The 21,813-nt window shown below is 45.3% G+C and overlaps 1 protein-coding gene across 1 annotated transcript in view; it reads left to right on the forward strand.

Annotated features, from left to right (window-relative positions):
• Window positions 1-21,813, forward strand: part of TppII (Tripeptidyl-peptidase II) — a 162,451-nt gene that overhangs the window by 88,198 nt on the left and 52,440 nt on the right. The window contains exons 14-15 of the mRNA XM_068358249.1: window positions 3,787-3,944; window positions 15,015-15,192. Of these exons, the coding sequence (XP_068214350.1) occupies window positions 3,787-3,944; window positions 15,015-15,192 (336 nt within the window). The remainder of the gene's footprint in view (window positions 1-3,786; window positions 3,945-15,014; window positions 15,193-21,813) is intronic.

The following is a 21,813-nucleotide window of genomic DNA, read 5'->3' on the forward strand; positions in this document are numbered from 1 at the left end:
GAGCGTTTGAAGTTTTGCTGTACAATTATGTCATGCATGAACAAGGCTATCAGGGATGGCTCCAATGATCTGACAGCCACATTCTCTGCAGGAACAAGGCTATCAGGGATGGCTCCAATGATCTGGCAGCCACGTTCACTGCAGGAGTACTTAAGATGTAAGTGCGCTCAATGTGTTCATTGTCAAGACAAACTTCACGATGAAGACTACCAAATCTGTCTTGGCAGCATTAAGGGAAGGCGACTGGATGGTCTCTCTCGACCTTCAGGATGCATACTTCCACATCCCGATTCATCCAAACTTTCAACAACATCTGAGGTTTGTGGACGGGAAAGTAATGTACCAATGTCGAGCACTGTACTTCGACCTCATTCCTGCTCCTCTTGTTTTTACAAGGCCCTTGCAAAATGTAGCAAGCTTTCTACATTTTTTGAGGATTCAGAGTCTCCCTTTATTTTGACGACTGGCTAATCAGGGCGTCGTCATTATATCGCTGTCTGGAGAGCCTCTTAATGGACATTAGACCTAACCAAGGAGCTAGGTCTCATAGTGAACGTAGAGAAGTCGTAACTTACAGTACCCCATCCCAGACTATTCTTTATTTGGGAATGGAGATACAGTGTCTGATTTTTCGGGCCTTTTCGTCTCCCGCAAGAATGGAACAAGCTCTGTTAAAAGTCCTTCACTTGCAAGAGAAAAACAGTTGCTCTGTAAGAGTTTGATCTAGCCTCGTGGGAACTCTTTCATCGCTGGAGTAGTTTATCTCTCTGGGGAGACTCAACCTATGCCCTCTCCAATTTCACCTAAACCATTGGAACAAGGAGAAGGGCTTAGAGAGTATCTCTTTCCCAATCTCCAACTCAGTCTAGACATGTCTGACTTGGTGGGACAGCAACATCAGACTTCGAGAAGGTCTTTCTCTTGCGATCAAGAACCCAAACCATGTGTTGTTTTCAGATGCATCGGATTTGGGTTAGGGAGCTCCACTGGACAGTCTGGAATGCTCGGGTCTTTGATCCACGGATCAGAAGGAACTCCATTTAAGGCAAGTAACATCTCTCCTTTGGCGAGATTTGTGCAAGGAAAATGAATGTCTTGGCGGACGGCCTCAGCAGAAGAGGACAAGTCATCTCCATGGAGTGAACGTTGCATAAGACTGTGTGCGAGAAGCTATGGATGACATGGGGTCAACCCACCATAGATCTTTTTGCGACTTCTCTGACAAAGAGGCTCTCGACTTACTGCTTTCCAGTTCCAGATCCAGAGGCAGCCCACATAGATGCTTTCCTGCTGGACTGGTCTCACCTGGAAGTTTATGCCTTTCCACCTTTCAAGATCCTAAACAAGGTGCTGCAGAAGTTCACCTCTCACGAAGGGACTAGGTTGACATTGGTTGCTCCACTCTGGCCCGCGAGAGAGTGGTTCACAGAGGTACTTCAATGGCTGGTAGACATTCCAAGGAGTCTACCTTTAAGGATGGATCTCTTACGGCAGCCCCACGTAAGGAGTCTTCATCAAAGCCTCCCCGCGCTTCGTCTGACTGCCTTCAGACTATCGAAAGACTCTCAAGAGCTCGAGGATTTTCGAAGGAGGCAGCCAGAGCGATTGCGAGAGCTAGGAGAGCATCTACCATCAAGGTCTACCAGTCGAAGTGGGAAGTCTTTAGAGACTGGTGCAAGTCATCATCCATTTCCTCTTCCAGTACCTCTGTAGCCCAAATTGCAGACTTTCTCCTGCATCTGAGAAATGTTCGCTCCCTCTCTGCTCCCACTATTAAGGGCTACAGGAGCATGTTGGCGTCTGTGTTCAGACACAGAGGCTTAGATCTGTCCAATAATAAAGATCTCCAAGATCTCCTTAAGTCATTCGAGACCTCTAAGGAGCGTCGTATGGCAACTCCTGGATGGAACTTGGACGTGGTCCTAAGGTTCCTAATGTCCGACAGGTTTGAGCCATTACATTCAGCCTCCCTGAAGGATCTCACCCTCAAGACGCTTTTCTTAGTGTGCTTGGCTTCGGCTAAAAGGGTCAGTGAGATCCATGCCTTTAGTAAGAACATCGGCTTTTCTACAGATAAAGCCTCATGTTCGCTTCAGCTTGGTTTCTTGGCCAAAAATGAACTGCCTTCTCGTCCTTGGCCTAAATCTTTTGATATACCTTGCCTATCAGAGATCGTAGGCAACGAGCTTGAAAGAGTACTGTGCCCAGTTAGAGCTCTTAAGTTTTATTTAGCTCGTTCCAGATCCTTACGAGGTGGATCTGAGGCCTTATGGTGCTCAGTTAAGAAGCCCTCATTGCCTATGTATAAAAATGCTCAGTTAAGAAGCCCTCATTGCCTATGTATAAAAATGCTTTATCGTATTTTATTAGATTTTTAATCAGAGAGGCTCATTCTCACTTAAGTGAAAAAGATCGTTGCTTGCTTAAGGTCAAGACGCACGAAGTATGAGCGATAGCAACTTCCGTGGCCTTTAAGCAAAACAGATCTCTGCGAAGTATTATGGACGCGACCTTTTGGAGGAGCAAGTCGGTGTTCGCTTCATTTTACTTAAAAGACGTCCAGACTCTTTATGAGGACTGCTACACATTGGGTCCATTCGTTGCAGCGAGTGCAGTAGTGGGTGAGGGTTCTACCACTACATTCCCTTAATTCCAATACCCTTTTAATCTTCTCTTGAAATGTTTTTAATCTTGTTTTGGGTTGTACGGAAGGCTAAGAAGCCTTTCGCATCCTTTTTGATTTGGCGGGTGGTCAAATGTCATTTCTTGAGAGCGCCCAGATTAAGGGTTTTGATGAGGTCCTGTTGTATGGGTTGTCGCCCTGGATACTTCAGCTCCTGGGAGTCTTTCAGCATCCTGAGAGGATGGCTGGGCTTCGTGAGGAAAGCGGACTAACAAGGCAGAGTAATCGTCAGAGTCAGCTTCCTTACCAGGTACCTATATTTATTTGGGTTTTGTTATGATATAACTGTCAAAAACTCTAAGCATATACGCCTATATTGTATTAATACTGGTCTCTACCCACCACCATGGGTGTGAATCAGCTATTATATATTCACCGGCTAAGTTTAATATTTAAAAATGATATTTTGATTATAAAATAAATTTTTGAATATACTTACCCGGTGAATATATAAATTATAGGCCCTCCCTTCTTCCCCGATAGAGACCCAGCGGAATGAGAAGAACTGAGGCTGTTTACATGTATATGCGGTATCTGGCCGATAGTCGGCGCTGGTGGGCACACCCGCAACCTTCATGGCGATCGCTCGCGAGTTTTTGGAATCTGTCGAGCCGTCGGAGACGTCAGCTATTATATATTCACCGGGTAAGTATATTCAAAAATTTATTTTATAATCAAAATATCATTTTTATCATGATTAAAATACTGGTGGTCATAATTTTATTGATATTACTATTATTATTTTTTATCATTATATACTATTATCAATATTAATATTATTATACACTGTAATAGCAGAGGTACACTATGAATATGAATATATTTTACCGAACATCATGACATATTAACACCCTGTTTATTATATACACAAAGACCAGTCTCTTCTTTACGTCTTCCATCTTAAGCAAACCCTGACTGAGTACTGTGCTGATGCAGATGAAACGCACGGAAAAATACAGCTGGTGTGAAGACATGTATTTTGACATGGAAATATTCCACACGGTTTCAATCTGCTCGTGTGAAGCAGGCCTTAATTGAGTTCAGCTGAATGTGTAAGGGAACTTTGACTTTTTCTTTTTCTTTATTTCTTTTTGATATTTTAGGTTAGTATAGATCCTAGAGGACTAAGTCGAGGTGGTGTCTACTTCACTACTGTCAAGGCTTATAATGCAACCAACGTTGAAAAAGGAGTCATGTTTGAGGTACCGATTACTATCGTTGTCCCAACCATAGATCTTCTTCATGGATACTTTTATTCAAGGTAAGACCACTACTGTATTTTTATTTTTAATCACAACCCCATTAAAAATATATACGCTATATGAAACAGCTTTGAGAGAGAAGCAATATGAACATCATGGGAGTTTCATAGAAATACTTTATACACACATAACCTGCATTAGTAGCCTAAATGTTTCCAGGTTCACAAATGTTTTCTCTGGCTACGCATGGGCCATCTCAATTATCAGGTGTGCCGCAGTCACTTCATTCAATTTTCGGTAACCCACACTGGTGTTAACCACTATTGTTAACTTTTCTCAGGTTGTATACTTCATAGCAGGATTACTTTTTTCACTTCTTATATCTTGTCATTTTCCAATCTTAATCATATAATTCTTTATTGCAGCCCTTTTTTTCTCTTTGAGTTGACTCCAAAAGGTATAATAATGAGTCCTTCATTTAGCAAGCACTCTTCAGTTGCTGATACAGTACTGTTGCTTGGGATTGCTGAGTAATTTCTCTGCTTCAATCTGTGAGTAATTAAGTTGACAAAAGTTTTTTAATCTTGCAAATTTAGCTATTTTGCCAAGTTTCTTTTATTGTTTGGTTTAATTGTTTTTTTTGGTACAGAACTAGGCCAATGGTTTTAATTTTAGTGGTTTTAAAAGTTTACTGGAAACTTTCTAGCATTAGTATACTTGTTTGTTCTCTTAAGTGAATTCTTATGCATCTTATCCCATGTCTTTTTATTTCCTGATTATCATGGTTGAGCAGAAATTTATGTCATTATAGTAGTAACTTTTCAAATTTTTTAGTTTAGTTTTGCATTTCTTATTAATACCTTGTAGTTTTATTGGCCTTCAATTCCTGGCTACATTGTTTTATATATTAAAGTGTTTCTTGTGATTCTGTGAAATGGATTAATTTAGTTGCTGAAGTTTTTACCTGAGCAAAAGTAATTTAGTTATACTCATCATTTTCATTCGGCTCTGTTATTTTTGTACATCACTAGATGCTGGAAATTTGGTTGTATCTGCAGTATTGTCACAGTCCTTTTGTGGGAAGTACTTGTCGCAGATTCTTAGTTAAGGAGAGCCTGTTTATAGGCCTCTTATGTAGAAACCCTTGTCATCTTTGTAGAAACTGTTAGGTCCATGTTATTTTCTGTCCCTACCTGTGAGATTAGCCTCGGGTGGTTATCCAGTCAGTAGTTTTGTTGCTCAGAGGAGAGACTCGACAGGATAAGATGTTTAAGGAGTGCTTTTGCTGATATGGCAGATTAGGTTAGTGTAATTCCAAGATTCAGCCTGGGAATACAGTATACCAAGAGGGAAGTGAAATACAACCAATGTTGTGATTTCAGAAATATAGCTCATCTCTCTGTTGTCTAGGGCTGAGCCTGAATCATATATATGCTACCCATATATTGTTCATTTGAATTAACCCCAACAGTTTGGAAGATATCCGTCAAGCACAGCATCAAAGGCTTTTGTCTTTTCAGCCTCGTCAAGCTGTTACTGCAGCTGCAAGTCTATATGAACAAACAAATTACTAGTTAACTCCCCACTTGATACAACTTGAGTGGTTCGCAGATCCAATATCTGTGGTGTTATACAATCCCAAGAGTTGTCCACCTTGGAAGAAGCTTCACAACCAACAGCAATTCCACAGATTACACAACAACCTGCATCTTTGCGTGTGGAGGTTATACGGCAAGGCTTGTGATGTTTTTTTTTTTAAATGACAGAGCCATGTAGTCTCCACCAGATCAAGATAAGCCAATTATTTAGTTATTGTATTAGGAGAGGTTTGACTCTACAGACACCACTATACCTTTAATTTCTGACTTCATATTCCTTTATATGTGTAAGCATTTAAAAAACTTTTAATCCAAATTCTGCCATGGAATCCAGCTTCAATGCATTGCCTAGCTTCAGCTAATACTTCAATGAAGTGGTACATTACAGTTTGTCCAAACTAAAGGAGGATCTCTTCCTGGTCTTTAAGCTATATAAAACTTTTATATGAGCCATGACTCGCCGCACACATGGCCTACATTTACAATTAACATTACTATGCTTTATTTCTGTAGTGTACAATATGTAAACAATTCAAAATTAAGTAAGTGTACATATTTTATACAACGACCACTAACCATTTTCATGTGAAGTTCTATGCAGCCATCTTTTATTATGACACGATTCCTGATGCGTCGGTGTCGTCTTCTGTAGGGAATCTGACCGACATCTACTGTAACCTGGTAATAATATTTATCCCATCTTCTACTTCAGTGGGTTAGAAAATTGAAAGATAATGATAAAGTATCTTTAGTAACATTATAATTATTGCGTAAACGCATACAACCAAAATAAACAAATAAAAAACAGCTGTTTTATGAACCGAATCAGATATCGGCTGTTTTGCTTATATTTCATTCATTGTACGATAGTAAACAAAGTAGCATAAGACTGATGTTTCACATTATGCCCTTATTCACTATGAAGAAAAGATCAAGAAAATATACTGCCAAATATAAACTAACAAGCTATGAATGAAGGCGAGAAAACAAATAATATTCATAACTGTATCTGTTCGGGGAAAACTGTCCGTAACTAGGAAACAAAAAGGAAATTTAGTTGGAACTTATGAATATGCAAATTTGGTAATTAAAGTGTAAATGCTGAATTTAGAAGGTAATACAAAGTGTGATGACTAAGAACCTAACAACATATAATATGCTCAGTATAAGCCTATACTGTAGTTTTGTGTTCAAGTAAAAATAAGAATTAATTTTATCTTTAGTTTATTACAATACTTCTCTCACCAAAAACATTTGTTTCAGACAACTAGAACTGTTTACATTTTTGCCAAGAGATGGCGATAGATGTTGGTTGCGGATATATAAACATTGAGTGAATTATTTAAACTGTGTTAAAACTCACATTGTTTTATGTTTATACTTTCTTAAACAGAAATACAGCTTATTTATAGACTAAAAGCATAAATATCTTGGTAATACTGTAGTTTGTTCCAACACGGAGTACTTACCTCGAACTACTTTTTTAAGAGTATCTGGGATCTCCTCCCACCCGACCAGAATTTTGTGTAGTTTACCCTACCTCCGTTTTCTATGCGGGGGAACCTCTGGCGGAGTGATACGCACCATGAGGCGACCCGGGGTCAGAGAGCGTGCTCGCTCAGGTCTCGACCTCCAGTAAGTTTTCTGGTCGCGTCGTGATAACATCTCGCCGCGCTCTCCTTACCCAGTGCAACCCTTTGTGTCCCATGTGATCGGTCCCCACGTGGTCCTATTGTGTTCATATCCTACCCTTTCCCTCTGTGTTCTTATGTCTTGTGGTGCTTTACTGGTTCGTTGTGGAGCATCCCCGTCGTTGGCCCGGGCCTATGGCCGGTAAATCTTGTCGGGCTTTTCTGTCCAAGCCGGAAGTCGACCCCCACTCCTTGTGTTCATTGTGTAGGGGCAGTGTGTGTTCCCTACAGCCACATGTCCGGAGTGTGAATCCTGGAATGAAGTCCAGAGGGTGCGCTACGGCACCAAAAAGAAGGCTACCAAGAGGTCGCCGAAGAAGCCAAGCATTGCCTCGCCTCTTGCTTCACCCGATGCCTCTTCGGAGAGAGAGCTTCTCTGCTGCCTTCCCCTACCCAGAGTAGGGGACAAGGTAAGTCTGTTGCGGGGAAGCGGCCCATTGCTCTTCCCCAGGAGTCCGTGATGTCTGTTGGTGGGGATGTTGTGTCGGTTCAGGCAAGTGGGGGGCCTGAGGGAGGGACGGGAGTGTGTTCGGGAGACGAGGGCCTGGTGCCAGCAGGTCCCGTCTCTACCGACGATCCTATGTAGGGGAAGGCTGCCACAACCTCTTTCCCCGCTTCTTGGATCTGCGTTTCAAGTAGGTCAGCGGCCGGGGGAGATGCCGAGATGGAGGATTCACCGAGTTCGGACCCCCTCGCGTGGGTGCCGCCGAGGACGCCCTTCAGGTCGCCCATGAGACTGGAGGAGGAGTTCGACACCTGGTTTACCCATAAGAAAGTGCCTCGCTCTCCCCCGGCGCCCTCAGCAACGCTCCCACCCATCTTTCTCCAGCTTATTTCATCAGCGGACTGGCATGAAGAACCACCAGCAACCCGGGACGACTCGGACCGATCAGCACGTTCTTACCAGTTTTCGGTCTCCTCTTTTGGGTCGTACTCTTTTTCCTCGGAAGACGAAGGTCCGAGGGACTCGAAGAGGAGACGAGACAGATCCCGCAGGAGGAGGTCTCGTTCTCATTCCCGTTCCTGATCTCGCCACGCCAGGAGGCGTTCCAGATCCCCCAGGAGGAAACACAGGAGGAGCCGCTCGTCAAAAGAAGAATGGGTGCGTGTCACCATCCCACGCAGCCACCTCCTCGGAGCTTCAGCAGCCCCGAGTACCTCTGGCTGGCCCCCGAGAGCTCTTTCTCCATCCTCGAGGTACGGCCCCTCAAGCAGGCCCGAACATCGGCGGAAGTCCTCGCATCAGATCTCGGTCGACAGGCATAAGCCCGCGAAGGTTCCGACTTCATCCGCACAGCGGAGAGAGTCGCCCCTTCGGACTGGCAGACTTGTCCCGGTCCCTGGCCTTTAAAGCGAATGCCCTGACCGTAAGAGTCATCCAGCTAGCACGGGGAAGCCCGCAGCCACATGGATCCCCACAGGAGGGGGTTGGCCCATGACGGATACCCTCGTCCCAGCGGGGCTGCCCGCTCAGCGAGTCGAGCCGCCGAAAACTCTCCACGAGAGAAAGATGCCTCCACCTCAAGCGGAGCCCTCCGCCTTAGACGTTCCTACTCAGGCGGAGGACCACTCAGCCGAGGGCCTCGTGGATAGCGGAGAATATTCGACGGACGAGGTCTCCACGTATAGGAAGGTCCTGGCCCTCATCAGGCGCCATCATAGGCTGGATGAGCTGAAGTCCTCGACGGACGAAGCCTGGCTCTCCGGGCTTAACAGGATGGTGGATAACCCTGTGCAACAGAGGCCTTCGCTGGCTGTTCCCCTAGCGAGGGACGTTAGGCTGGGTATGGACCACATAGATAGGTTCGTAGCCAGCCAGGCGGATGTTCCCAGGAATCGGAGCGCCTCCAAATTCCTCCAAGGGCTTACAGAAGCGTTTTTATCTCCCGGAGGGGCGCCGCGGAGGTCCCTGTACGGTTGAGCCAGCAATTGCCATACTTAATCAGGGAGCCGCTGAAGACAGGGCTTCCTCTGCTCCAGTATGTTTCTCTCCGACGGAAACCTCCATGACGGAGGACATGGCCCTGGATTTGGTGTATGTCTCATCATGGTTAGACTGGTGGGCCTGCACGTTGGTAGGTTTTCAGGCCTCCCACGACCTCTCCGTCCCTGAGAACCAGACCTTGCTGAGGGAACTAATTAGCTCAGGAGGGAAGGCTCTCAAGTTCCTATCGCACCAGTCCCTCTTGCAGGCAGCCAACTGGGTCCTGCGGAAGAAGGACACAGTCCAGAGTAAGTCGGTCAGGAGACTACCAGACAGAGAAGCGACCCCTGTGGGGCGACTTGGTGTTCCCCCTGAAGGTGGAAGAGATTATGGAGAGGGTCAGGAAACTGATGGATGCGGGAGAACTCGGACCCCCTCCAGCAAGACGGCCAGCCCATAGGAGAACCTCTTCGGATGTCTCTCGCCCTCCCCGTGCCTCGCCGATCCAGCCCAGAAAGGACGCCCCGTCGGTGTCGTGGCACCAGCCCTTGCAGCCCTCCCGTAGGGGTACTTCGGCCCCTCAGGCGAGCTTCAGACCATCCTACTCTAACTCCAGGAGAGGACATTCCAGCCGCGCCTCTCGAAGGAGATAGGATGGGAGGCCTCCACTCCTGTCGAAGCCTCGGGTAAGGGGATGCCTCAAACACACTTGGCAAGCATGGCGGGACCACGGAGCGGATCCGTGGACCGTAACAGTGCTGAAGGAAGGATACAGGTTGCCCTTCCTAGCGGAGCCGCCCCCTCTGATCCCGAACCAGCAGGCAGAGTGGTTGGCGCCCAAGGACCCCTTGAAAAAGACAGCGTTGCAGGAGTAAGTTTCGGCCATGCTCACGAAATGGGCAGTAGAACCAGTCAAGAATCCAGGACCCGGGTTCTACAGCAGGCTCTTCCTGGTGGAGAAAGCGACAGGGGGCTGGAGACCGGTCATAGACCTTTCAGCCCTCGAGTTCGTGTGCAAGACCGACTTCAAGATGGACACCCCGAAGTCGGTCTTAGCAGCCTTGAGGGAAGAGGACTTCATGATGTCCATAGACCTCAAGGACGCTTACTTCCAGATTCCTGTCCACCCCTCCAGCAGGAAGTTCCGAAGAGTAAAATGTGGTACCTAGACGTTACAGCTCAGAACCCTCTCCTTCGGACTGTCGACAGCTCCTCAGGTCTTCACGAGAGTCTTCGCAACAGTTTCAGCCTGGGCACACGAACAGGGCATCCACCTGATTCGGTACCTGGATGACTGGTTGTTGCTTTCAGCCTCAGAGGGAGCACTGAAGGAGCAAGGCGCGAAACTTCTGCGGTTCTGCAGCGTCTTGGGTATCACCATCAACCTGGAGAAGTCTCGGCTGATACCCTCCACCAGGATGACCTACCTAGGGATGCTTCTAGACTCCCGGTTGGAGAGAGCCTTCCCCTCTGCGGAGAGACTGGACAACCTAGAGCAGATACTCCGGCCCTTCCTGTTGGGCCAGCCCAGGAGAGCCAAGGACTGGCAAAGGTTGATAGGCCATCTCGTGTTGTTGGAAAAGTTAGTCCCCTAGGGAAGGCTCAAAATCAGGGGCGTGCAGTGGAACCTGGAGGAGCTCTGGAACCCGGGGAACTCCCCGCACAAGATAGTCCCGGTGTCCCCGGAGACGGAGGTGGTCCTGAAGTGATGGCACGTCAGAGCGAACACCCTCAAGGGAATGCCCTTCGCAGTCGACCCTCCGAAGATGCTGCTGTTCACGGATGCATCTAAGGAGGGTTGGGGAGCCCATCTTCTCGACAAGGCAGCAAAAGGAAAATGGGACTCCGAGGAGAGGAGCCGGCACATAAACGGTCTAGAACTGATGGCCGTGCAAAGGGCATGCCGAGAGTTCGTCTATCTACTCTGGGGAAACACCGTGGCTCTGATGTGCGACAACGCCACGGTGGTGGCCTACGTGAAAAAGCAGGGACTGCAATCGAGGGAACTGTGCAGTCTCACGATGGAATTTCTGGAATGGGCAGAGGAGGAGCAGATCAAGATCACAGCCAGGTTCATTTCGGGAAAGAGGAACGTCTTAGCCGACGGCCTCAGCAGGATGGGTCAAGTTGTAGGGTCGGAATGGTCCCTACACCCAGAAGTGGCCAAGACCATCATCCTGAAGTGGGGCTCTCCGGTAATAGACCTCTTAGCCACGAGGCTAAACGCACAGCTCCCCGTGATTTGTTCTCCTGTGCCAGATCCAACAGCAGCGTTCGAGGACGCCTTTCAACATCCTTGGGATAATCTCGACGTATACGCCTTCTCCCCCCTTCAGAATGCTCAGGCAGATCCTCAACTAGGTGAGGCGGGCGGACAACCTGTGGATGACTTTGGTAACGGCCTGGTGGCCTGAGAGGGAATGGTTCGCAGACCTAAAGGAACTGGCGCACCTTTCGCCATGGCCTCTTCTGGACAGGCCAGACCTTCTCCGGCAGCCTCGCTTCCAAAGGTTTCACAAAAACCCTCTGTCCCTCCGCCTTCACGCGTGGAGGTTATCGAGCGTGTCCAGAGGAAGGAAGGATATTCGTCGAAGACCGCAGAGAGGATGTCAGGTTACCTAAGACGTTCGTCGGTCGCGGTATACCAAGCGAAGTGGGCTACCTATACAAAATGGTGCTCCTCGAAGAACATCAGGCCATTAGGGGCCTCCATTCACGAAATAGCAGACTTCCTGGTCTATCTTAGGGACGAAGTGGGCTCGTCCATTCCAGCCATCAAAGGAGTCCGAGCGGCGTTGGGCCAAGTCTGCCTCCTGAAGGGCATCAACCTAGGTGCTTCCAGGCATATCTCGATGCTCATCAAGAGCTTTGAACAGTCATGTCCCCCCCAGCCCACTAGAGTGCCCCAGTGGGATGTGGGTAGAGTGCTGAAAATGCTATCAGAACCTCCCTTTGAGCCTCTTAAGGATATCCTAGACAAGGAGCTCACCCTCAAGACGGTCTTCCTGTTAGCCCTTGCTTCAGCGAAAAGAGTAAGGGAGATTCATGGGCTTTCTTACGAGGTCTCTCACTCGAAGAGGTGGCGAGAAGCTACCTTCAGGTTCTCACCCACCTTCAGGTTCTCACCCACCTTCGTGGCCAAAACTCAGAACCCAGCTGTTTGGGACCCTAGGTTTGATGGGTTCTCAGTGCCAGCAATCCCGCGGACGGACAACCCAAGGGACTTGCTACTGTGCCCAGTCAGGGCAGTACGGAAGTACCTAGAGAGGACGGCCAGACTTCGCCCCGAGACCAAGAGTCTGTTCGTCTCCTCAGGATTGGTGAAGAAGCCGGTATCAAAGAATACGGTCTCCTCCTGGCTGCGACAGGTAATCAGGAGAGCCTACGACAGTTCGGGAGTCTCCCTTCCGGGAATGCCTAGACCCCATGACATTAGAGGCCTGAGTACTTCGTTGGCCTTCGAGAGGAACATGGCAGTGGGCCAGATCGTGAGGGCAGGTACGTGGTCAAGACAATCCACCTTTATAGCTCACTACCTAAAGGAATGTTCGAGAAAATCCTTGGATGGGTTCTCTCTTGGTCCCGTCATTTGTGCACTCCAGAGGATTTAAGGTGTAGCCCCGGGGAAGCCGTGGGCGGTAAGTCCAAGAGACACAGGTTCCTTCCTTAACCTTTTTCCCCCCCGATCACCTTCCCCTTCATGACCCTTGATTCCTTCACCTTCCATGGGATTCACTGTCAGTGAAAGAATACGTCTCCAAGGAATTTTACAGAGGTGAGTTACTTAAACACTAAGATAGTTTTTTGCGTAGTTTCCCTATTTCTCGTTTTTCTATCTTTGAGGTCAGCAGAACCTAGCTCAAGGTAAATACTCCGTGTTGGAACAAATCACAAATTTTAAGTAATTTGTATTTTTCCTAACAGTACTTACCTCGAACTACTTTTGGGTTATGGCCCGCCCATCCTGCCCCGAGTGCCTTACAGGACTTCATAGAAACCTATCTTTCTAAAACTTACTGGAGGTCGAGACCTGAGCGAGCACGCTCTCTGACCCCGGGTCGCCTCATGGCGCATATCACTCCGCCAGAGGTTCCCCCGCCTAGAAAACAGAGGTAGGGTAAACTACACAAAATTCTGGTCGGTTGGGAGGAGATCCCAGATACTCCTAAGAAAGTAGTTCGAGGTAAGTACCGTTAGGAAAAATACAAATTACTTAAAATTTGTGATTTCTTTTAGGAAATTTGAAATATCCTTTGGTAGCATGCCTTTCAGCTGATTTAGAAAATCTAAATGTAAACAATGGAAAAGATTAAACTTGCTATTTTTTTTTTTACAAATACTATGCTAAAATGTGAATATTACAAGCATTATTATTGGATACAGTTAACTGAAATACCAGTTTAATCAAAATTAGGTTTATTTTAAATATAGCTGTAATTTTTTACCATAGTAAATGAATATACTCTACCGTGTACAGTGAGAGCTAGGACAAGCTGGGTGGTGAGAGAGGAAAGTTGTGTGAAGCAAGCGCACTGCAAAGGAGCATGGGCTATTTAAAATCATCACGCCCCAAGATTTTTACTCCGAATATTTGATTATTTATTTATAGCTATTGCGGTTGTCTGCCACATACAGTACAAGTGAAATCACGAAGTATAAACTTGCGTAAAGCGCAGTCTTACTGTATTTCATATTGAAGATGTATATGAATAGTAGTCTGTACTGTTCTGCAGCATCCTTTACAATTCCTTCCGTGTCTTCTGTCACAAGTAATAAAAACAAGATTTTATCTGTCCTGTCAGCTTGTTTAGGATTTACCATTGGGTGACCAATGATTTCAGGGACAAGAAATACAGGTACTCTTGTGCTTGGGACAAAGAAAGTAGTAGCAAGTAAATGGACTAAGTTCTCTGGGCTAGTGCAAGTTATTTTGAGAATCAAGAGTTGTGTAATTAAATGCTAATAACTGGTAAGAGTTTAATCCCACAATATCAACTTGAGAAACCTCATTACTTTTTTCAGTATAATCAAAGTTTGTCAAAATTTTTGTAATAGATATCTTGTATATGGTTTGACGTTTACTTACGACTGATTATGGCCGTGAGCAGTGTTTCACCTTTCAAATTAGATGGTGATACATAATCTTGCTCTTAATCATGTATCTTAAATCTTTCATTCATGCTCTTTTGAGATATGTAAACTTTGTTTTAATATCTTGTTTTAATACCTATCATGTCATATGTATGGTGTACTCTTTTATAATGTGAAAGACCTCAACCTTTTGCAAGTACCTTGCTTCTCTTGGTGTTTTTAACCTTACTGTTGCCAAACCCATGAGCTACCAGAGCCTTGGTTTAGACTACTTTCACTTGTAAAGTTATCTCCTCGATCCTAAAGTCTTGTGCAAATACTTTTGGGGGCAATCAAGTTCTCAACTTTCTGCTGAAGTCTGTTGAGACACTTGTATTTTATAATGCAAATTAATTATTATATGAACCCATTGTCCAAATGGGGAGCACCCTTATCCCAGCCTCATGAATCTTGCTACTCAATCCTACCATTTACTTTAAATGTGAGAAAGGAAATTTAGACATAATGTACTAAAGGATGCAGTTGGGCATGCATAGTGAGGCTTTCAACATCCACTTATCCAACCGAGAGTTGGGTGAAATTGGTGATAATTGGGAAATAAATGTAAAGGCATATATATATATACTGTATATATATTTGTTAGTTTTTTTTTTTTCAATAAAACATGTGATGAAACAGGATTTTAAAAATTTGAATATATTGTTTGGGTTTGTTCAAATGGTAATTGACAAATCTCTGTTTGTTTTTGTAGGACCAAAAAGTAGCAGTAGTGTAATGTATATTTTGAAGAGTCCTTTTTAATAAATTTTTATTCTACTTCCATAGTGCAGCAGAAATCTTCCGCGCTGGTTGTGTGAGACGTCACTTTCTGCAAGTTCCGATTGAGTCGACATGGGCAAGTGTTACGCTGAAAGCCTCTCATTCAGAAAAGTGCCAAAGATTCACCCTTCATGCTGTCCAGCTCAAACCCAGTTGTAGTGTAAAAACATTAGAATATCATAAGGTAATGTGAATTGAGAAGAATTTTTCATAGCAAACAGGTTGTGTGGAAAGAATGGTTTAACTTATCTCTTGGCATTTGGAACCAAGACAGATTTAGCTTGGCAGTGCAATTGAACTTAATGTATGATCCATGAGGAATTAACTGTCATGATAGATAATAGATTAACTGAATTACTATTATTATTACTATTGTTGTTGTTACCATTATTATCATCAGTGATAATGTAATTACTATCAACACCATCAAAATGTCATTGTCAACATTACTATTTTTACAATTAATCTGAGAAATGATATTTGAAGGAGAGTGAGATGTGATTTGTAAACAAAAACTTTACAGAAACTAAGTTCAATATGCATCAAAGTGTCAGGAAAGATATACAGTTGTTTCCAATGTCTGATGCAATATAAGAGTGCTTAAAGGCCAAACCAAATGCTTTGGAGCTTTGACACTTGCTTGACTCTTTCTCACTGTTCAATAGCCTTCCACTTTTAGGTCTTCCTAATGGGGTGCATAACCCTTTTATATAAGACCTTTGTTCACTATCGGATATCGGGTCACCTGGTGGATCTCCCTTTGGCAAATCACAAAACTTGCCACTAGAGGAGGACTAACGACACCTTTGTTCCCATACTACCAAACCTTCCTTTATTTATTTGGATTATCTTTCAACGAAGCTGAAAGGTAGCCATTAGACTTGAAGTGCGAGATGGCAACCCTGCCTAACCGCTTGAGCGGGTAGGCTGAGAGTGTGTACCCAGCCACCTCTATATATACCGTATTTGACAGCCTATAAGATGCAGGGGCATACAAGACGCACCCTCATTTCAGCAGGTCAGATTCAGGAAAAAAGTTTTTAGTATATTTAAGCATATATTGTTGAAAATAGTCTAGCTGAACATTGCACAAGCAGAAACATATCGTATATATCCATGCATAAGACGACCATTAGTGCATAGGCTAACTTTTTGTTATATAATTATAAATCCAAAATGAATTAAATAAGACCATTTTATATAGTGCTTTTGCTAAACAATTAACATAAAATCGGAACTATTGCTTTGTTTACGTTTCATAACCGATCGTAACGAACAGACGAACGCATTTACACATCTGTGTATAAGTTAGCTTTTGCAGCAACAGATATCTTGCTAAGTATTGGTTATGAAATAATGAAATAATAATGTTATTAATTTTGTTTTACTTACTTTATCCTTAGTAATTCAAAATAATTGAAACAAGAACGATTCTATATAAAGTTTTCCCTAGTAAACGCTGGCGAGAGCAGAAAACATTTTGTTTACATTTCATCGCCGATCATAATGAACAAACAAACACACTTGCACATTCAAGCAATAACTAACAATACTAAGAGGTTTTAGTAAAGATGTTATTACAAATATTTTACTTGCCATATCCCTAAAAATTTCTAAACGTCGCGTAACAGAAGAGCCATTTTGTTTTTGCTTAGTCAACAATAACAAAGTACCGCAAATGACAGTATGATGCGACAGAGAAGATGGTGCTTGATCGGAGAAAGAATGAGGATAGTTCGAATCATGGTGGATTTTTATACAAATCTAAATTTGATTACAGTACTACTGTTATTAATGATACCATTAAATTTATTAAAGGCTAAGGAAAGAGAAAGTTAAAAGATTGCTAAGAACGCAACCATAACTCTTTTACATTTTGTCAGCTGATGTTTATAAACGAAAGTCACAGAATTTCAGTTTAAATTTCTTTCATTTTAACATTCATTTTTAAAGCACCGGTAATGATACAGTGGAACCTCTACATACGATTGTTCCAACATCCGAAGTAAAATTCGATCAAATTTTCGTCTCGACACCCGAATTCATGCTCCAACATCCGATGTAGATCTTGTTTACGCCGGTAGACGTCAGCACGTCGGAGGGACGCCATTGAGCGTCGAGTCGGTCGGTTCTCTGTTCTTGTGCACATCATGTGTTTGTCCTCTGTTCGGTCCGTTATTAACAGTGGTTATTACCTTCCTTTTCTCACGTTTCATTTTTGATATTACGTATAATCATGGGTCCTAAGAAGCTTAGTTTCGGTACAGGTATTAGTAGTGGTGAGAAAAGGAAGAAGGCAATACTTTCATTAGAATTGAAGCTAGAAATTATAGAAAAACAGAGCGCGGTGTGCGTGAGTGATCTGGTTAAACTATGGCCGGAATATGTTTTCGATCTCGACGATCATCAAGCAGAAGGAAGCCATTAAAGCAGTTAAACCTTCGGAGTGGATCAAAGTGAAGCAAAGAAAAAAAATATTTAAGTGAAAGTGATGAAAATAAAAAAAAAAAATGTAAAAATATAAAATAGAAAAAAAAAAATAAAAAGCTAAGTTAGATTAAAGTTCACGTACTGTAGGTTGGTACGTTATCACAGTCACCATCTCCAGCTCCTCGCCGACCATCCGTCTCCTGCGTAGCAAATCCTTCACCTGCGTTGGCCTGTCTCTAAGGTAAAGTGACAATAAAAACCCCTTTTTTATTTATTCTTTAATTATTCATTTTTACATCTCTTATATAATGCAATTGTATTATTGTTATGTGTAATTATGTGTAGTAATCTACTAAGGAGTTATAGGTTTTTAGGCAGTAGAACGAATTATACAAATTACAGTGTATTCTTATGGGAATATTTGCTCCAACATACGATTGTTTCAACATACGAAGAAGGTCCCGGAACGAATTAAGATTGTGTGTAGAGGTTCCACTGTATGATGATACCAACAATAAAAATAATACAAGGATGCACGGAGTTTAGTGCAGGTTGAAGTACCTAGCGTTAGTAGGGTTAGATTAGCCAAAGCCTACAGTAGGTCTCAAACTTTACCTAAGATATATAAGACACAAGGTGATTTTTTAGCCAAAATTTTGGGAAAAATGTGTGACCTATAGGCTGTCGAATACGGTACTCTCACAGCTGTGAGGTATATTACTTTTTCTTTTGGCTCGGTAGAGATCGGACTTATCCTGTCTCTCCCTAGACTGTCATTGGACTTTTTGATATTCTTTTCTTTTCAGGTGTGCATGTTTTCTCTTCGATCGCCTTATGCGAACCTATCCAGGGTGTGAGGGTGCCGCATGCGGTACCTTCATGTCCTTGTTGGAGACCGACCCACACTTTGTGTCCTTCGTGCAGAGGGAATTGCTGCGAGCAGGGTTCGCCATGCGCAGAGTGTAGGGAGGGGCCTGCTTCCCAATGGGAGAAATTTGGACGGCGTAGGAAGAAGACGAAGCAAGCTCTTCTTCCTCAGGGACGAGGAAAGTGTGTTCTACTTCGTCTTGCACCCCCAAATCTCTTTCAAAAGTGCCTTGTCGCTCGCGCTCTTCCGTGGGACGATCCAGTAGGAGCGCAGGGGGTACTGTGGGTTGGATGTTGCTTCCCCTAGAGGAGCAACTTTACCTCCAGCCACCAGGGACCTGTTCTCCCTTTTAGATGCTCTGCAGGTGTAGCCAACCTTTGTCTCTTTCAGCGCCCTTCTAGGAAGGACCCTTCTCCAGAGCCGTCAACATCTCACGATCAGGAACTGTGCAAAGTAATCTGTCGCCTTCTCCTGGACCTTGCACGCGTGAACGAGGTGATTGCTTGCATTCGCCTCTCCAACGGCTTCCTGCTGATGACAATCCCACCTGCCGTCCTGTAACCTCCAACCCTTTTTTCCTTCCTACAGGAACCCCCCGGTTGCAGGTTTTGATCTTCTGGGGACCAGCGCTCCTACCACCAGCAGCAGGTCATCACGATCCGAACGCTCTTCTTCTGGAAGGTGTTCATGCTCTCAGAGCTTCGCGCTCACGAGACCGGTCTCCACGCTCTCCTTGGAGGCGTTCCTCTTCACGAGGAGAAGTTTCGCGATTTTGCTCTGTACAATCACAAGCACAGTCTAGACAAAGGTCGCGTTCTAGATCTCTACGTTGTAGATCACGAGAATAGCACAAGCGCTCGCGAGGACAACGCTCCATTCACGAGGGAGGCGTTCACGCTCATGAGGGCGCTGTTCATGAGAATGGCGTTTGTGTTCGCAAGGCCGACGCTCACGCCGTTCTTGAACGAGAGCTAGATGCTCCCATTCACGATCGTGCGGTTGGTCTAGATGTTCCTTCTCTAGAGGTAGAGGTAGGCGTTAGCGCAACCCATCAGCGCATAGCCCCCCAACCCGACCTCCTCCTAAACGACCTCGGACCGAACCTGATCATGAGAATGACCATCTCTCAGACAGGCATCCCGCTAAACCCCCAGTGCCTCTCACCGCTTGGGGAGTATTAGCAAAGCGTTCGCCTATGCGACGCTTGGAAACGCCAAACGTTCAGGGTAGTCTCTACTCTGAGGCCATCTCTGCCAACTTCGTCGAACGTAGATGTTTCTATGCAGCAGCAGGAAGGCGTTAGACCTTCCTCTCCTAGTGTGGCTCTTAGTGCTCCTGTTGCGAGCACCACTGCTTGTGAATCGCGCCCGTCGACGCACATAATGTGATTTTGCGTGCGAATCTCGTGATTTTGCAAGCGAATCGTGTGATTTTGCGAGCGAATCGACGATTTCTGCGAGCAATACACGAGCAGATGTGTTGGAACTTCGAGTAAGTGCAGTACCAATTTTTGCCTCCGCCTCTAGCTTCTACCACCTCCAGCGGCAGGCCGGTACCCTTTCCAGAGGGTTTCAAGGAGCAGGGGCCTCCTAATAGGTTCGCAGATGTTCCTATTAGTCCGGACCGTCCTTCTTGTCAATCGAAGGAACATATTCCTCTGCCACAGAGACTCTCCCCTGCGCCAACTAAGGCTTCTTCTAGAGATACCCCTAGGCGACGTTCTCCTCTTAGACCTCCAAGGGAAACCCATAACTTACCTAGAGGTTTTGAGCTTCCAGCATGGGTGAGCACTTTTCTTTCCACCCTCCAGAAGTCTCTGGGTGTGGTTCCTCCACCACCGCAAACTTTGACTGTTCCAGTCAGAGCAACCCCTAGGATTCCTTTGGTTAAATTTGTCCGTTGGGAGTCTTAGATCTTAGGAGATCAGCGTCGGACAAGGCTCGCTGATCACCTCCGTTCCGATCGTGTGCCGAAGGTCCTCGAACTTCTGAATCTTACATGGCCAACCTACCCATTACCCCGGTGAAGGCAAGGGAAACCATGACCAAGAGGCAGAAGAGAAGGATAAGAGGCGTAACGTCACCTCACGCAGACATCATCCGCCCTAGGATGAGTAGAGACATAGGCTCACCCAGGGAGATAATTATCCATCCCTTCAATCCTCAAGAAATTGAGGTAGTGCCTCCGGACCAGCGTCCAATTTCCTTACCTCCTCCTAAGGAAGAGCCTTCAGCTCCTACCGCCAAACCTTTGTCAGGTGCCTTGAAAACTTCTTAAGTTCCCCGACCTAAGACCGCGGAGTAACGTCCTGTGCGTAGGGAGTCGAAAGACACCAAGACGAAACCCAAGAACACTGTGGCAAGGGAGGTTCAAATGGCTGAGGCACGGAGAAGGTCCCCTGTGGTGGGTCCATCAAGCGACACTGTTGACGACCCTGACCTACCCCAAGCTCTGGACGTGAGCCTGGAGGTGGACGACCCCTTGAATTTCGATGATGAGAATCTTCCAAAGGCAGCTAGTCTGAACTACACTATGAGCAAGAGAGACTTGAGTCGGAGCACACCTTTTGGCAGGTTCTTGCTTGCATGAGGGCCATTAATAGGCAGTCTATTCCTGGTTCCACCACCCAGGAGGGTAAGGACATGGTTTTTGATTAAATATTTGAGACCCAGAATCCTTCCAGGTCCAGTGCGGCTTTGCCCTGGTCTAAAGGCTTGACAGCCGCCAAAAGGAAGAAAGCCATTACTCATAGCTGGAACTTGAAGTTCCTTGAGGGCAGGTTCCTCTTCTTGGTCTCTTCCACTTCCTTTTGTCTTAAAAAGAAAGTACTGTACTATGAGATCAAAGGGTAACCTCATTCCACCATGTACTTCGACCCTTCAGTAGTCTCTCTAACGAAGGGTCTTTCGACTCAAACTCACTCCTCTCTGAGGGCTTCCCTCTCAGCAGCCGAGTTCCTTAACATAGAGAGAGGCTCGAAGTACGCCATGCAGGCTGCTTCACGGCTTAATCTATGGCTAGGATCCTTGGGCTTCATGGTCCGCTCCACTATCTCTTGAAGGAGTCGGCCAGGAAGACTTTGTAGTCCTTCCTGTTGCCATGTACCCAAACTCTTGAGTTCCTGTCGCACCACGTTGTCAACTTGTGGGTAAATGCTATACTCAAGAGAAGGGATACCGTCAGCGGGAAATTCCACGAACAAGGGCCGAAGGTGGAAGTCTCCCGGTTGAGAAACTCCACCCTTGAGGGTTCTTCTCTGTTTGTCCTAGAGGAGATAGTGGGCTGCTGAACGATGGGGGAAATTTTCCAACAATTCTCTCCTCCATAGGGCCATGACTTCAAGGCCCTATGGTAGACCTTCCCAGTCATCTTATACTCAGCAAGTACCTTCGTCTTCTCACCCTTCATCTTCTAGGTCCTCAGGACCTACAAAGGTGTCTAAGCGGCCCTTTCCATCCAAAGGCCAGAAAGGGACCAAGTCCTTCAGAGGAAAGAAGGGAGGAAAGG

This window comes from Palaemon carinicauda, chromosome 35 (assembly GCF_036898095.1).
Source record: "Palaemon carinicauda isolate YSFRI2023 chromosome 35, ASM3689809v2, whole genome shotgun sequence".
In the NCBI taxonomy this organism is placed as follows: domain Eukaryota; kingdom Metazoa; phylum Arthropoda; class Malacostraca; order Decapoda; family Palaemonidae; genus Palaemon; species Palaemon carinicauda.